Source organism: Somniosus microcephalus, chromosome 9 (assembly GCF_052327205.1).
Source record: "Somniosus microcephalus isolate GS21.2 chromosome 9, FLI_Smic_1.0, whole genome shotgun sequence".
Lineage (NCBI taxonomy): Eukaryota > Metazoa > Chordata > Chondrichthyes > Squaliformes > Somniosidae > Somniosus > Somniosus microcephalus.
The window spans coordinates 250514877-250533371 of record NC_140995.1 but is presented as its reverse complement, the minus strand read 5'-3'; the positions used below and the strand labels follow the sequence as shown (position 1 = coordinate 250533371).

General features: G+C 46.1%; 1 protein-coding gene across 1 annotated transcript in view; it reads right to left on the bottom strand.

Moving 5' to 3' along the window:
• Positions 1–18495, bottom strand: part of LOC147113215 (calpain-2 catalytic subunit-like) — a 120544-nt gene that overhangs the window by 65138 nt on the left and 36911 nt on the right. The window contains exons 6-8 of the mRNA XM_085998149.1: positions 17713–17796; positions 11344–11429; positions 7914–7988 (exon numbers count right to left, since the gene is read on the bottom strand). Coding sequence (XP_085854275.1) covers positions 7914–7988; positions 11344–11429; positions 17713–17796 — 245 coding nt within the window. The remainder of the gene's footprint in view (positions 1–7913; positions 7989–11343; positions 11430–17712; positions 17797–18495) is intronic.

Sequence of the window (18495 nt, the reverse complement as noted above, 5' to 3'; positions counted from 1 at the left end):
AAAAACAGGAGGGTAGATTATTATCTAAATGGCAATAGATTGGGAGATGGGGAAGTGCAGAGGGACCTGGGTGTTCTTGTGCACCAGTCACTGAAGGAGAGCATGCAGGTGCAACAGGCGATTAAGAAGGCAAATGGTATGTTGGCCTTCATATCAAGGGGGTTCGAGTATAGGAATAGGGATACCTTACTACAGCTGTACAAGGTGCTGGTGAGACCGCATCTGGAGTATTGTGTACAGTTTTGGTCGCCCCATCTGCGGAAGGATGTTCTTGCCATGGAAAGAGTGCAGCGGCGATTCACCAGGCTGATACCTGGAATGGCGGGAATGACCTACGAGGAGAGATTGAATAGTTTGGGCTTGTACTCACTGGAGTTTAGAAGATTGAGAGGGGATCTCATCGAAACATATAAAATTATGGCAGGCCTGGACAGGCTGAATTCAGAGAGAATGTTTCCAATGGCAGGGGAGCACAGAACCAGGGGCCACAGTCTAAAAATAGCGGGCAAATCATTTAAAACAGAGATGAGGAAGAATTTCTTCACTCAAAGAGTGGTGAGCCTGTGGAATTCCCTGCCACAGAGGGCTGTGAAGGCTAATTCAATAAATATTTTCAAGAGAGAATTGGATATATTTCTGAAGGCTAAGGGGATTAAGGGTTACGGAGAAAAGGCGGGGACGGGGTACTGAACTGGTAAGATCAGCTAAGATCTCAGACGAAGATCAGCCATGATCTCATTGAATGGCGGAGCAGGCTCGAAGGGCCGAATGGCCTACTCCTGTTCCTATCTCTATGTTTCTATGTTTCTTCACACCCTCATTGGAAAACATATACACCAAACAAAAAATGGGAAAATATTCGCCTGTTTCATCGACTTCAAGAAAGCCTTTGACTCTATATGGCACGAAGGGCTCTATTATAAACTTCTTCAGTGTGGAATAGGGGGCAAAGTCTATGACCTTATTAAATCAATGTATCTGAAAAACAAATGCGGGGTCAAAATTGGAGACAAACGCACCGATTTCTTCACCCAGAGAAGAGGCGTCCGGCAGGGCTGCAATTTGAGCCCGACCCTGTTCAACATATACATAAATGAATTAGCAGACATGCTGGAGCAAAGCGAGTCACCAGGTCTCCGTCTCCTGGATGGAGAAGTGAAATCCCTGTTCTATGCGGACGACCTGGTTCTGCTGTCTCCCACAGAACAGGGATTACAGCAACAACTAGACCTACTCGACAAATACTGCCAAAATTGGGCTCTAACAGTAAATCTAAAGAAAACCAACATCATGATTTTTCAAAAAAGGCCCAGATGTCAGGAAAACAAATACCAGTTTACCCTCAGTGATACCACTATAGGACACACTATGAGCTACACCTACCTTGGTCTAACTATTACAGCATCAGGGAGCTTCAGCATAGCAGTGAATGCACTAAAAGAAAAAGCCCGAAGAGCCCTATATGCAATAAAAAGAAAATTCTACAACATCCAAATCCCAATCAAAATCTGGCTCAAAATATTTGACAGCATAATCCTGCCCATTGCACTGTACGGTAGTGAAGTATGGGGCCCGCTGTTGAGGAGAATTTCAGTACTAAGGACTTTGCAAAGACTGTCGGGATACTTGACATTAAACTGGTTGACAAAGGGGCCCCCTGAACTCGCACGTAGGCTGGGATGAGATAATGCCAGCTGCAGTTTTGTTATTGAACGATTGTGGTCACCTTGCGACGGAAAATAGGTTGGACTTCTGCTTCTCCTGTCTGCGGTTAAAGGACCCGAAAAAGGTTGTAGACCTAGGGTCCATCGCTTGCTTAAAATAGGTAACCATTTTAGATGTCACGGGGTGTCGCTAGGATTATGTAATCAACCGTCTAAGTTGTTTTGACCTCTGTATAAAGGTAAGTGGCTTGAGTGTACAAAACGAGAAGTGTGGCGATTGCACACCGGGTGTACAGCTGCTTCTCCCAGAGCTCTGCAATAAAGCATTCTTTTACTTTGCCATTCACTCGTGGTCAGAGTTTTATTTGACTCCAAAGGCTTCTGTTGGGATCGTGTCGACCTAGAATATCACCTGGTCCACGTAGCCCCAAATTAGCCACAACACCCGCTAAATCACCAAAGCTACACTAAATGGGAAAAACACACAATAGAAGCCCTACATGCAGAATTCTGCCGAAGCATCCTTCGCACCCAAAGAAAAACGCCAACAAATGCATGCAGAGCCGAACTAGGCAGATACCCACTGATAATAAACATCCAAAAACGAGCACTAAACTTCCTAAATCACCTCAAATCTAGCTCCCCAGACACCCTTCATTTCAAAGCCTTTCAGACCCAAGAGCTAAACCCAGAAAAGAGTCCCCTGAGTCAGCTGCTACTGAAAGAAACTAAGTACTCAGCCGGACCCTGACCAGCCCCAGACCAACACAGCCGTCCAAACACCAATCCGAGTGAACCAAATCATTAAAAAATGCAAAGAAACCTACCTGGAACATTGGAACAAAATAACTGAAAGCCAAAGCAGATTAGAATGTTACCGGGCCCTAAAAAGAGAATATAAACTGGCAGACTACCTCACGACCATCAGAGACACAAAACAGAGACAGACCCTCACCAGGTACAGACTAAGCGACCACCAACTGGAAATTGAAAAAGGCAGATACAAGAAATCCTGGCAGCCTAGAGAGAATAGAATATGCGATCAATGTCTGGCCGGCGAGGTTGAAACAGAGATGCATTTCCTCCTAAAATGCGAAAAATTCAACACATCAAGAAACATATTATTCAACAAGCTAAGCCAAACAACGCCAGATTTCAAGGAATTGGATGACCTGTCAAAATTGAGATTAGTCCTATGAGAAGGAGACAGACCATACCTTGGGGCCAAATATGTAACAACATGTCACAACCTGAGGACTGTTTAAAAATTAAGACTGTTTAAAATTAATATTGAACGTACCAAATGAAGTACAAAGACTGTTTAAAATTAATATTGTTTAAAAGTAATATTGTATGTAACCAACAAATGTCAAATCGATTGACACCTACAGAATGTTGGAAAACTGTACCTTTTTGCTATGTAAGCTTTGGCAATATGGTTCTCTGTAAACTTTCATGCCAATAAAGCATTTGAATTGGAATTGGAATTGGACAGAGAGACAGAGAGAGAGAGAGACAGAGAGAGAGAGAGAGGGAGAGAGAGAGAGAGAGAGAGAGAGACAAAGAGAGAGAGAGAGGGAGAGACAGAGGGAGAGAGAGAGACGGAGGGAGAGAGAGAGAGAGACAGAGAGAGAGAGACAGAGAGAGAGAGAGCAGCATCCACTCCCGCCTTATGGATCAGAAAAAATAAGGACTAGTTGTTAGAAAAAGTTGTAACCAATTATCCTCAGCATTTATAGACAATTGAAATGTTCTTTTTTCCCCATTTAGACACAACAAACACATATTACTATTTATCATATTCTAACCCATCACAGTAAACGATCAATTTTAGCATGAAATCCTTATATATCTCAACCTGGAATATCCAAGGTCTATGCTCGTCTATGCTTGGCATGAAGAGTGAGACCCCAGAGTTCCTAGATGAGATTAAAGATCTAGATATTATCTTTTTACAGGAAACCTGGTGTAGAGGAGAAGGACACACTGGCTGTCCCATTGGGTACACAGAGCTGGTGGTCCCCTCCAATAAATTGCCAGGAGTAACCCAGGGCAGAGAATCTGGAGGCATACTGATTTGGATTAAAGCAGAGCTTAGGAATTACATTGAATTTATAAAAAAGGGCGAAAACCACTTATGGCTCAAAATTAAGAGGGGCATCATCTCCAGCATGAAAGATGTTTTCATTTGCACACTCTATATCCCCCTGACAGAATCCCCGTACTTCAAAGAGGACACCTTCTCCAACATAGAGAGGGAGATTATCCAATTCCAGGCCCAGGGAAATGTGTTGATCTGTGGGGACCTCAACTCAAGAACTGGCGAAGAACCAGACTTCACCGAGAATCAGGGGAATAATGACATATTTGGGAATAACCACTTTGATCTCCCTTCCCATCCACACAGGCATAACTGCGACAAACAGACAAATGCTAACGGAAAACAGCTCCTGCAGCTCTGTCGAAGCCTGGGTCTGTACATTGTCAATGGTAGGTTCATGGGAGACTTCCTAGGAAGATCCACCTATTGCTCACCTCTTGGCTTCAGCACTGTAGACTATATGATTACAGATCTAGACCCATCCTCTTTCAGAACATTCACAGTCAAACCACAAACAACACTGTCAGACCACAGTCAAATTACTGCATATCTTGAAAGGACAGAAACAACCAACACAGAAACACAACCCAGTAAACTGTACAACATTAAAAAATCTTACAGATGGGCCAAAAACAGCACGGAAAAATACCAGAAAGCAATTAGCAACCAAACAACTCAAGCTCTCTTGGACACCTTTCTGGAAAATACATACACACACAATAAAGAAGGCGTAAACCGGGCAGTGAATAACCTAAATAATATTTTTGATAATTTGGCATCAGTGTCAAACTTGAAAGTTCGCAAGAACAAACCCAAAACAAAAAACTACAAAAAATGGTTTGACTCCGATTGCCAGAACATGAGGGAAAAAGCTCAGAAAAATATCAAACCAAAAACACAGACAACCAGAAAATGAGGAATTACGCCTTACTTATTGTCAGGCACTAACACAATACAAAAACACACTCAGAACCAAGAAAGAGCAGTATATTAAGAATACACTCATCTCCATTGAGGAATCCATTGATTCCAACTGTTTCTGGGACAACTGGAATACATTACACAAAAAACAACACGACGAATTGGCCATTCAAAACGGAGACACATGGGAAAACCACTTTGAAAAATTATACCAGAAAAACACACTAAGCCCAGAGCAAAAGCAAATATGCGAAAAACTGGCAAAGCTAGAATTTGCCATAAAAGATAACCAAAACCCAATAGACCCCATAATATCTGAAAAAGAGCTAATTGAAAAACTCAAGGACCTGCGACCAGGAAAAGCTTGCGGTGCAGACGGCATCCTAAGTGAGATGATTAAACACACGGACGATAAAATGAAATTGGCTATACTGAAACTCTTCAACTTGGTTCTGAGTGTCGGTTACTTCCCTGATATCTGGAACAAAGGACTCATAACGCCCATATACAAAAGTGGGGACAAAGTTGACCCAAATAACTATCGAGGCATCTGTGTAAACAGTAACCTGGGGAAGGTTTCCTGTAGTATCATAAACAAAAGACTTATAAACTTCCTTGAGGAGCACAATGTCTTGAGTAAAAGCCAAATTGGATTCCTACCAAACTATAGAACATCAGATCATATCTTCACCCTACAGACCCTAATTGACAAACATGTTCATCAAAACAAAAGCAAAATTTTTGCCTGCTTTATAGATTTCCAGAAGGCTTTCGATTCCATCTGGCACGACGGTCTATTCTTGAAACTTATTGAAAGTGGTGTAGGGGGAAAACATATGATGTAATTAAATCAATGTATACAAACAATAAATGTGCAGTTAAAATTGGAGACAAACAAACAAAATACTTCCCACAGGGGCGTGGTGTGACGCAGTGCTCGCCCATCTCACCAACACTCTTTAATATTTACATAAATGAGTTGGCGTCACCAACTAAGGAGGGTCTACAGCAGAACTTGGATCTGCTGGAGTCATTCTGTCAGACCTGGGCCCTGACAATAAACCCCCAAAAAACCAAAGTCCTTGTGTTCCGGCAAAGATCCAGACATCAGGGACCCAGAATAAATTTCACACTAGGAACAACTAAAATCGAACAAACCACTAACTACACATACTTGGGCATAAAAATCAGCTCTACGGGAAATTTTCATCTGGCTGTGAATGAACTGAAAGAGAAAGCTAGAAGGGCTTTCTATGCCATTAAAAGATCAATCCAAATAGAAATCCCAATTAGCATTTGGCTCAAAATTTTTAAATCAGTAATTGAACCAATTGCACTCTATGGCAGTGAGGTGTCGGGACCGCTAACACAACAAGAATTTGCAAAATGGGACAAACACCCAATTGAGATCCTACATGCAGAATTCTGTAAAAGTATCCTCCGGACTCAAAGGAAAACCGTAAACAATGCATGCAGGGCAGAACTAGGCCAATATCCACTAATAATTACTATCCAAAAAAGAGCCACCAAATTTTGGAAACACCTAAAAATGAGCAACCCCCACTGCTATCATTACGAAGCCTTGAAATGCCAAGAGAGGACCATAAAGAAGAATACCCTCAGTCAACTAGTCCTGGGACTCAGTGAAGTCACTACTAACACTACTAACAATAACCAGCCCCAGGACAGTGACATCGTAGCACAGAGAATTCGACCCAACACAATTGTCACTAAGCAAAAGGAAAAATACCTGTCATATTGGGCAGAAACAACAAAAACCCAAAACAAACTCAATTGCTACTTGGCCCTAAACAGACAATACAACATGGCTGAATACCTGACCATGGTAAAGGATAGCAAACTGAGAAAAACCTTGACAAGGTACAGACTTAGTGAACATAGCCTGGCGATCGAAAAAGGCAGACACAGACAGACCCGGCTGCCAAGAGAGGACAGGATATGCTCTCACTGCAGTCAGGGAGTAGTGGAGACAGAGATGCACTTCCTCACAGCTTGTGGAAAATATCAGGGCATCAGGGAGAATTTCTACCAAAAATTCTCACAAATATGCCCTGAATTCAGAAATTTGAATGACGACCAAAAACTCCCATACCTACTAGGGGAACAGAGAAACTGTGTAACCTTAGCGGCAAACTATGTTACAGCTTGCCATAAACAGAGGGACAACCAGTAAACCTAAGAAAAGAGTATATACAAATTATACGAATGTATATTTATACACTCAGGGATATATCTGTTTATACACTGTATGAATAGATCTGCGTTTATGTGTTCAACCATAAATGTTTTTCGATGCTTTGGCAACATAAGATGTACCTTATCATGCCAATAAAGCGATTTGAATTGAATTGAATTGAGAGACAGAGAGGGAGAGACAGAGAGAGAGAGAGAGAGAGAGAGAGAGAGAGACAGAGAGAGAGAGAGAGACAGAAAGCGAGAGAGAGACAGAGAGCGAGAGAGAGACAGAGAGCGAGAGAGAGACAGAGAGCGGGCGAGAGACAGAGAGAGGGCGAGAGACAGAGAGAGGGCGAGAGACAGAGAGAGGGCGAGAGACAGAGAGAGGGCGAGAGACAGAGAGAGGGCGAGAGACAGAGAGGGCGAGAGACAGAGAGGGCGAGAGACAGAGAGGGCGAGAGACAGAGAGGGCGAGAGACAGAGAGGGCGAGAGACAGAGAGGGCGAGAGACAGAGAGGGCGGGAGACAGAGAGGGCGGGAGACAGAGAGGGCGGGAGACAGAGAGGGCGGGAGACAGAGAGGGCGGGAGACAGAGAGGGCGGGAGACAGAGAGGGCGAGAGACAGAGAGGGCGAGAGACAGAGAGGGCGAGAGACAGAGGGCGAGAGACAGAGAGGGCGAGAGACAGAGAGGGCGAGAGACAGAGAGGGCGGGAGACAGAGAGGGCGGGAGACAGAGAGGGCGGGAGACAGAGAGGGCGGGAGACAGAGGGCGGGAGACAGAGAGGGCGGGAGACAGAGAGGGCGGGAGGCGGAGGGCGAGAGAGGCGGAGGGCGAGAGAGGCGGAGGGCGAGAGAGGCGGAGGGCGAGAGAGGCGGAGGGCGAGAGAGGCGGAGGGCGAGAGAGGCGGAGGGAGAGAGAGACGGAGGGAGAGAGAGACGGAGGGAGAGAGAGACGGAGGGAGAGAGAGACGGAGGGAGAGAGAGAGAGTCAGACAGAGAGAGAGGGAGAGAGACAGAGACAGTCATTTACCAGAACTCCCCGTCTTCAGTCCGGTTGCTCAATCGGTTTCTGTCATCGCCCGAAATCCCGTTCCAGTGATGTGAGCTGCCGTTTGGATTAAAACAAAGTCAGTCAGTCCTGGCTTCGCTCCTGTGAGAGGGGCTGCACATTGCACCATGGCCCAGCGAGAGAACGAGAGAGTGACCTGCCCCCCCAAACCCCCCCTCCCCCACTGGGACAACCCACTCAAAGCCCCAACATAGGGAGCTCCTGTGCCCCGCCCAGTGTGGGACTGAGCCCCACACAGAACAGGAAGAGCCTAGACACCATCCCCGGGCCGGGCCCAGCAGACAGGAAATTAGAGGCGCGTGTAACAAGGGTAATAGAGTGATCATGGGGGACTTTAATCTACATATAGACTGGGCAAAATAAATTTGCAGTAATAGTGTGGAGGACGAATTCATGGAATGTATACAAGATAGTTTTCTAGATCAGTATGTTGAGGAACCAACTAGGGAACAGGCTATTTTAGATCTAGTATTGTGCAATGAGAAAGGGTTAATTCATAACCTTGTAGTAAAGGGGCCTTTAGGGAAGAGTGACCATAATATGATAGCATTTTATATTGAGTTTGAAAGTGATTTAGTTAAATCCAAAACTAGGGTCTTAAATCTAAACAAAGCAAACTATGTAGGTATGAGGGGCAAGTTGGTTAAGGTAGATTGGGAAACTACATTAAAAGGTATGACAGTGGACGAGCAATGGCTAGCATTTAAAGAATTAATACATAATTTACACCAAATATACATTCCTTTAAGGCACAAAAACCCCACAGGAAAAGTGGTCCAACCGTGAAGTTAAAGATAGTATTAGAGCAAAGGAAGAGGCTTATAATGTTGCCAAAAAGAGTAGTAAGCCTGAGGATTGGAGGATTTTAGAATTCAGCAAAGGAGGACCAAGAAGTTGATAAAAAAGGGAAAATAGAATGAGAGTAAACTAGCGAGAGACATAAAAACAGACTGTAAAAGCTTCTATAGGTATGTAAAAAGGAAAAGTTTAGCGAAAGTAAATGTGGGTCCCTTACAGGCTGAGACAGGAGAAATTATAATGGGGAATAAGGAAATGGCAGAGAAATTAAACAAATACTTTGTGTCTGTCTTCACGGAAACAGACGCAAAAAAGCTCCTGGAAATAGTGAAGAACCAAGGATCTAGCGAGAATGAGGAACTGAAAGAAATCAGTAAAAAAATTGTACTGGAGAAATTAATGAGACTGAAAGCTGATAAATCCCCTGGACCTGATGGCCTACATCCTTGGGTTGAAAGGTGGCTATAGAGATAGTGGATGCATTGGTTGTCATTTTCTAAAACTCCATAGATTCTAGAACGGTTCCCGTGGATTGGAAGGTAGCAAATGTAACCCCACTATTTAAGAAAGGAGGGAGAGAGAAAACGGGGAACTACAGATCAGTTAGCCTGACATCAGTAGGGAAAATGCTAGAATCTGTTATTAAGGACGTGGTAACAGGGCACTTAGAAAATAATAATAGGATTGGGCAGAGTCAACACAGATTTATGAAAGGGAAATCGTGTTTGACGAATCTGTTAGAGTTTTTTGAGGTTGTAACTAGCAAAATAGATAAAGGGGAACCAGTGGATGTGGTGTATTTGGATTTTCAGAAGGCATTCGATAAGGTGCCACACAAGAGGTTATTAAACAAAATTAGGGCTCATGGGATTGGGGGTAATATACTAGCATGGATTGAGGATTGGTTAATGGACAGAAAACAGAGAGTAGGAATAAACGGGTCATTTTCGGGTTGGCTGGCTGTAACTAGTGAGGTACCGCAAGGATCAGTGCTTGGGCCTCAGCTATTCACAATCTATATCAATGATTTGGATGAGGGGACCAAATGTAATATATCCAAGTTTGCTGATGATACAAAGCTGGGTGGGAATGTAAGTTGTGAGGAGGATGTGAGGAGGCTTCAAGGGGATATAGACAGGCTAAGTGAGTGGGCAAGAACATGGCAAATGGAATATAATGTGGGGAAATGTGAAGTTATCCACTTTGGTAGGAAAAATAGAAAAGCAGAGTATTTTTTAAATGGTGAGAGATTGGGAAATGTTGGTGTTCAGAGGGACCTGGGTGTCCTTGTACACGAATCACTGAAAGTTAACATGCAGGTGCAGCAAGCAATTAGGAAAGCAAATGGTATGTTGGTCTTTATTACAAGAGGATTTGAGTATAAGAGTAAAGACGTCTTACTGCAATTATATAGGGCCCTGGTGAGACCACACCTGGAGTACTGTGTACAGTTTTGGTCTCCTTACCTAAGGAAGGATATACTTGCCATAGAGGGAGTGCAACGAAGGTTCACCAGACTGGTTCCTGGGATGGCGGGATTGTCCTATGGGGAGAGATTGAGTAGACTAGGCCTATATTCTCGAGTTTAGAAGACTGAGAGATGATCTCATTGAAACATACAAAATTCTTACAGGGCTTGACAGGGTAGATGCTGAGAGGCTGTTTCCCCCTGGCTGGGGAGTCTAGAACCAGGGGTCACAGTCTCAGGATAAGGGGTCGGCCATTTAGGACTGAGATGAGGAGAAATTTCTTCACTCAGAGGGTTGTGAATCTTTGGAATTCTCTGCCCCAGAGGGCTGTGGAGGCTCAGTCGTTGAGTATATTCAAGACAGAGATCGATAGATTTTTGAATATTAAGGGAATCTGGGGATATGGAGATAGTGCAGGAAAGTGGAGATGAGGTAGAAGATCAGCCATGATCGTATTGAATGGCGGAGCAGGCTCAAGGGGCCGAATGGCCGACTCCTGGTCCTATTTCTCATGTTCTTATGACAGGCTCCACCCCCGGCCTGGGCCCAGCAGACAGGCTCCACCTGAACCCTGTCCTGGGCCCTCTAACCGGGTTGGCCCTGGGAACTCACTGGGCTCCAGGGCTCCCCCCTCCCCCCACCACCCCTCCTCCCTCCCACCCCGGCCCCCCTCCTCCCCCCACCCCGGCCCCCCTCCTCCCCTCCCCCCACCCCGGCCCCCCTCCTCCCCCCCCCGGCCCCTCTCCCACCCCCGGCCCCTCTCCTCCCCCACCCCCAGCCCCCTCCCCACCCCCGGCCCCCCTCACCCACCCCCCCTCCCCCACCCCGGCACCCCTCCTCCCCCACCCCGGCCCCCCTCCTCCCCCTACCCCGGCCCCCCTCACCCACCCCCCCTCCCCCACCCCAGCCCCCCCTCCCCCCACCCCGGCCCCCCTCCTCCCCCCACCCCGGCCCCCCTCCTCCCCTCCTCCCCCCCAGCCACCCTCACCACCCCCCCAGCCCCCTTCCCCCCACCCCGGCCCCCCCTCCTCCCCCCCGGCCCCCCTCCTCCCCCCGCCCGGCCCCACTCACGCCCCCGGCCCCTCTCCTCCCCCACCTCCCCCCCCCCCCCCGGCCTCACTCACCTGTCACTCCAGGCCCCGGTCCACTCCACCTCACCCCAGGGATTCCGGATCCGGACTAACTGCGCCTGGGTTCCTCGGAAGGTCACCTGCGAGAGGACCAGAGACCCGTCAACATCCCATCTCCCCGTCACCCATAGCAACCTCATAGCTCCGTCACCCATAGCAACCCCATCTCCCCCGTCACCCATAGCAACCCCATCTCCCATAGTCACCCATAGCAACCCCAACCCCCCGTCACCCATAGCAACCCCATCTCCCCGTCACCCATAGCAACCCCAACCCCCCGTCACCCATAGCAACCCCATCTCCCCGTCACCCATAGCAACCCCATCTCCCCGTCACCCATAGCAACCCCATCTCCCCCGTCACCCATAGCAACCCCAACCCCCCGTCACCCATAGCAACCCCATCTCCACCGTCACCCATAGCAACCCCATCTCCCATAGTCAACAAGGAGGTTTGCCTGTACTAAATGATATATACTTCAATGCAAGGAGTATAGCGAACAAGGCAGATGAGCTGAGGGCACAGGTAGATACTTGGGACTATGATATTATAGCTATTACAGAGAGTGGCTGAAAGAGGGGCAGGTATGGCAGCTCAACATTCCTGGTTACAGGATTTTCTGACGGGATAGAGAGGGAGGTAAAAAGGGAGGGGGGGTCGCGGTATTGATTAAAGAAACTATTACAGCTGTGAGGAGCGATGATATGCTGGAGTGATCATCAAACGAGGCCATTTGGGTCGAATTGAAAAACAAAAAAGGGGCGATCACACTGCTGGGAGTGTACTACAGACCCCTAAACAGTGAGAGTGAGATAGAAGAACAAATATGTGGACAAATTTCTGAGAAGTGCAAGAACTATAGGGCAGTAATAGTAGGGGATTTCAACTACCCCAATATTAACTGGGATAAAATTAGTGCGAAGGGTATAGAGGGTGCGGAATTCCTAAAATATATCCAGGAGAACTTTTTTAGCCAGTATGCAGCAAGCCCAACAAGAGAGGGGGCGGTTCTGGACTTAGTTTTAGGGAGTGAAGCTGGGCAGGTAGAAGGCGTATCAGTGGGGGAGCATTTTGGTGCTAGTGGCCATAATTCTGTTAGATTTAAGGTAGTTATAGAAAAGGACAAGGATAGGCCAGGAATAAAAATTCTAAATTGGGGAAAAGCAAATTTTGTTAAGCTCAGAGGGGATTTAGCCATAGTGGACTGGAAACAGCTACTTGAAGGTAAATCAGTGTCAGAGCAGTGGGAGGCATTCAAGGACGTGATCCGGAGGGTTCAGACCAAATATGTGCCCTTAAAGAAAAAAGGTGGGACTAACAAATCTAGAGCCCCTGGATGTCTAGGGACATACCGGGTAGGATAAAGAAAAAAAGGGAGGCGTATGACAGATACCGAGGGCTAAATACTCCAGAATCTTTAGAGGAGTACAGAAAGTGCAGCGGTGCAATTAAAAAGGATATTAGGAAAGCAAAGAGAGAGCATGAAAAATTCTTGGCAAGTAAAATCAAGGAAAACCCAAAGATGTTTTATAAATATATTAAGAGTAAGAGGACAACTAAAGAAAGGGTAGGGCCTATTAGAGATCATGAGGGTAATGTGTGTGTGGAGGCGGGAAACGTCGGTAGGGTTCTTAATGAATACTTTGAGTCTGTTTTCACAAAGGAGAGGGGCGAAGCAGACATTGCTATCTGGGGAGGGAGGAGTGTGAAATATTAGATGAAATAAACATAGCGAGGGAGGAAGTATTAAGGGGTTTAACAGCTTAAAAGTGGATAAATCCCCAGGCCCGGATGAAATGTATCCCAGGCTGTTAAGCGAAGCAAAAGAGGAAATAGCAGAGGCCCTGACCATCATTTTTCAATCCTCTCTGGCTTCAGCTGTGGTGCCGGAGGACTGGAGGACTGCTAATGTGGTACCCTTGTTTAAAAAGGGAGAAAAGGATAGACCAAGTAATTACAGGCCAGTCAGCCTAACCTCGGTGGTGGGAAAATTATTGGAACGAATTCTGAAGGACAGGATAAATCTTCATTTAGAAAGACACGGATTAATCAAGGATAGTCAGCACGGATTTGTTAAGGAAGGTCGTGTCTGACAAACTTGATTGAATTTTTTGAGGAGGTAACAAGGAGGGTCGATGAGGGTAGTGCGTTTGATGTAGTGTATATGGACTTTAGCAAGGCTTTTGATAAGGTTCCACATGGCAGACTGGACATGAAAGTAAAAGCCCATGGGATCCAGGGCAAAGTGTCAAGTTGGATTCAAAACTGGCTCGGAGACAGGAAGCAGAGGGTAATGGTTGATGGGTGTTTTTGTGACTGGAAGGCTGTTTCCAGTGGGGTTCCGCAGGGCTCAGTACTAGGTCCCTTGCTTTTTGTGGTATATCTCAATGATCAAGACTTGAATATAGGGGGTATGATTAAGAAGTTTGCAGATGATACTAAAATCGGCTGTGTGGTTGATACTGAAGAAGGAAGCTGTAGACTGCAGGAAGATATCAATAAACTGGTCAGGTGGGCAGAACAGTGGGAAATGGAATTCATAAGAACATAAGTAGGAGCAGGAGTAGGCCATACGGCCCCTCGGGCCTGCTCCACCATTCAATAGGATCATGGCTGATCCGAACCTAGACTCACGTCCACTTCCCTGCCCTCTCCCCGTAACCCCTAATTCCCTTATCAGCTAGGATAGGAAACTGTCTATCTCCGTTTTAAATTTATTTAATGTCGCAGCTTCCACAGCTCTCTGGGGTAGCAAATTCCATAGATTTACTACCCTCTGAGTGAAGAAGTTTCTCCTCATCTCAGTTTTGAAACGGCAGCCCCTTATTCTAAGATTATGCCCCCTAGTTCTAGTCTCACCCATCAGTGGAAACATCCTCCCCGCATCCACCCGATCAAGCCCCCTCACAATCTTATATGTTTCGATAAGATCGCCTCTCATTCTTCTGAATTCCAATGAGTAGAGGCCCAACCTACTCAACCTTTCCTCATAAGTCAACCCCCTCATCTCCGGAATCAACCGAGTAAACCTTCTCTGAACTGCCTCGAGAGCAAGTATATCTTTTCTTAAATATGGAAATCAAAACTGTACGCAGTATTCCAGGTGTGGCCTCACCAGTACCCTGTATAACTGAAGCAAGACTTCCCTGTTTTTATACTCCATCCCCCTTGCAATAAAAGCCAAGATTCCATTGGCCTTCCTGATCACCTGCTGTACCTGCATACTAACCTTCTGTGTTTCATGCACCAGGACCCCCAGATCCCTTTGTACTGTAGCACTTTGCAGTTTCTTTCCATTTAAATAATAACTTGCTCTTTGATTTTTTCTGCCAAAGTGCATAACCTCACACTTTCCAACATTATATTCCATCTGCCAAATCTCTGCCCACTCACTTAGCCTGTCTATGTCCTTTTGCAGGTTTTTTATGTCCTCCTCACTCACTGCTTTCCCTCCCATCTTTGTATCGTCGGCAAACTTGGATACGTTGCACTTGGTCCCCTCCTCCAAATCGTTAATATAGATTGTAAAGAGTTGGGGTCCTAGCACTGACCCCTGCGGAACACCACTAGTCACAGATTGCCAACCAGAGAATGAACCATTTATCCCAACTCTCTGTTTTCTGTTAGATAGCCAATCTTCCACCCATGCCAGTATATTACCCCCAATCCCGTGATTTTTTATCTTGTGCAGTAATCTTTTGTGTGGAACCTTGTCAAATGCCTTTTGGAAGTCCAAATACACCACATCCACTGGTTCCCCTTTATCCACCCTGTTTGTTACATCCTCAAAGAATTCGAGCAAATTTGTCAAACATGACTTCCCCTTCATAAAACCATGCTGACTCTGTCCGATTAAATTATGCTTATCCAAATGTCCTGTTACTGCTTCCTTAATAATGGACTCCAACATTTTACCAACCACAGATGTTAGGCTAACTGGTCTATAGTTTCCAGCCTTTTGTCTACCTCCCTTTTTAAATAAGGGCGTTACATTAGCAGTTTTCCAATCTGCTGGGACCTTTCCTGTATCCAGGGAGTTTTGGAAAATTACCACCAATGCATCCGCAATCCCTACCACTACTTCTCTCAAGACCCTAGGATGTAAACCATCAGGTCCAGGGGATTTATCCGCCTTAAGTCCCATTATCTTACCGAGTACCATCTCCTTTGTGATTTTAATCGTGTTTAACTCCTCCCCCCTATAGCCCCCTGTTTGTCCAGTGTTGGGATATTTTTAATGTCCTCTACTTTAAAGACTGATACAAAATATTATTTCAGCGTATTTGCCATCTCCATGTTCCCTACCACTAATTTCCCGGTCTCGTCCTCTAAGGGACCAACATTCACTTTAGCCACCCTTTTTCTTTTTATATAACTGTAGAAACTCTTGCTATCTGTTTTTATATTTTTTGCTAGTTTACTTTCATAATCTATCTTCCCTTTCTTAATTAATCTTTTAGTTATTGTTTGCTGGCTTTTAAATGCTTCCCAATCTTCTATCCTCCCACTAGATTTGGCTACTTTATATGCCCTTGTTTTCAGTCGGATACTATCCTTTATTACTTTACTTGGCCACAGATGGCTGTCTTTTCATTTACGCCCCTTTTACCTCAGTGGAATATATTTTTCTTGAAAGTTGTGAAATATCTCCTTGAATGTACACCACTGCCCATGTACCGTCTTACTCCTTAATCTATTTTCCCAGTTCACTTTAGTCAACTCTGCTCTCATACCTTCATAGTCTCCTTTATTTAAGCTTAGTACGCTGGTTTGAGATCCAACTCTCTCACCCTCCAACTGAATTTGGAATTCAACCATGTTATGGTCACTCATTCCAAGGGGATCCTTTACTAGGACATTTTTTATTAATCCTGTCTCATTACACAGGACCAGATCTAAGAGTGGTTCAGTAACATACTGCTCAAGGAACCCGTCCCTAATGCACTCTGTGAACTCTTCCTCAAGGCTGCCCTGCCCAATTTGATTTGTCCAGTCAATATGAAAGTTAAAATCTCCCATGATTATAGCTGTTCCCTTATTACAAGCCCCAACTATTTCCTGATTTATACTCCGGCCAACAGAGTTGCAACTGTTAGGAGGCCTATAGACTACACCCACTAGTGACTTTTTCCCCTTATTATTCCTTATCTCCACCCAAACCGTTTCACTATCCTGATCCTTTGACCCAATATCATTTCTCACTATTGCAGTGATTTCATCCTTTATTAACACAGCCACCCCACCTCCCTTTCCTTCCTGTCTGTCCTTCCTAATAGTCAAATACCCCTGGATATTTAGTTCAATCCGGAGAAGTGTAAGGTAATGCATTTGGGGAGGGCTAACAAGGAAAGGGAATACACATTAAATGGTAGGACACTGAGTAGTGTAGAGGAACAAAGGGACCTTGGAGTGCATGTCCACAGATCCCTGAAGGTAGCAGGCCAGGTAGATAAGGTGGTTAAGAAGGTATACGGAATGCTTGCCTTTATTAGCCGTGGCATAGAATACAAGAGCAGGGGGGTTATGCTTCAACTGTATAAAACACTAGTTAGGCCTCAGCTAGAGTACTGCGTGCAGTTCTGGTCACCACATTACAGGAAAGATGTGATTGCACTAGAGAGGGTACAGAGGAGATTTACAAGGATGTTGCCGGGAGTAGAGAATCTTAGCTATGAGGAAAGACTGGATAGGCTGGGTCTGTTTTCCTTGGAACAGAGGAGGCTGAGGGGAGACCTTATTGAGGTGTATAAAATTATGAGGGGCCTAGATAAAGTGGATAGAAAGGACCTATTTCCCTTAGCAGAGGGGTCAAAAACCAGGGGACACAGATTTAAAGTAATTGGGGGAAGGTTTAGAGGGGATTTGAGGGGAAATTTCTTCACCCAGAGGGTTGTGGGGGTCTGGAACTCACTGCCTGAAAGGGTGGTAGAGGCAGGAACCCTAACCACATTTAAAAAGTACTTGGATGTGCCCTTGGGATGCTGTAACCTGCAGGGCTACGGACCAAGAGCTGGGAAGTGGGATTAGGCTGGATAGATCTTTGTTGGCCGGCGCGGACACGATGGGCCGAAATGGCCTCCTTCCGTGCTGGAACTTTCTATGATTCTATGATTCAACTTCATCTCCCCCGTCACCCATAGCAACCCCATCTCCTGTCACCCATAGCAACCCCATCTCCCGTCACCCATAGCAACCCCAACCCCAAATCACCCACAGCTAACCCAAACCCCTCATCACCCATAGCAACCCCAACCCCTCATCATCCATAGCAACCCCTCCTCCAATCACCACCATCTGAGGGGTCCCAATAGGAATAACCCCCCCCCCCATGACGCGGGGATGCCCCCGGTCTGCGGCACAGACCTGCTCTGCTCCAGTGAGGGAATAGGCGTGACCTTTCACCAGTTTCTGTCTTGTGACGGCCTCGGTTTCTGCCGCACTTGTAATCTAAGGTTAGAAGAGATGGTCAAATATCAGAAACATTCTCATCGTCAGTCACCCCCGCTCCCTCCGAGAACCTACCATCAACATCCTGGGGTCACCATTGACCAGAAACTTAACTGGACCAGCCACATAAATACTGTGGCAACAAGAGCAGGTCAGAGGCTGGGTATTCTGTGGTGAGTGTCTCACCTCCTGACTCCCCAAAGCCTTTCCACCATCTACAAGGCACAAGTAAGGAGTGAGATGGAATTATCTCCACTTGCCTGGATGAGTGCAGCTCCAACAACACTATAGAAGCTCGACACCATCCAGGACAAAGCAGCCCGCTTGATTGGCCCCCCATCCACCACCTTAAACATTCACTCCCTCCACCACCGGCGCACTGTGGCTGCAGTGTGTACCATCTACAAGATGCACTGCAGCAACTTGCCAAGGCTTCTTCGGCAGCACCTCCCAAACCCGTGACCTCTTCCACCTAGAAGGACAAGGGCAGCAGGCGCATGGGAACATCACCACCTCCAAGTTCCCCTCCAAGTCACACACCATCCTGACTTGGAAATATATCGGCCGTTCCTTCATCGTCGCTGGGCGAAAATCCTGGAACTCCCTCCCTAACAGCATCGTGGGAGCACCTTCACCACACGGACTGCAGCGGTTCAAGAAGGCAGCTCACCACCACCTTCTCGAGGGCAACTAGGGATG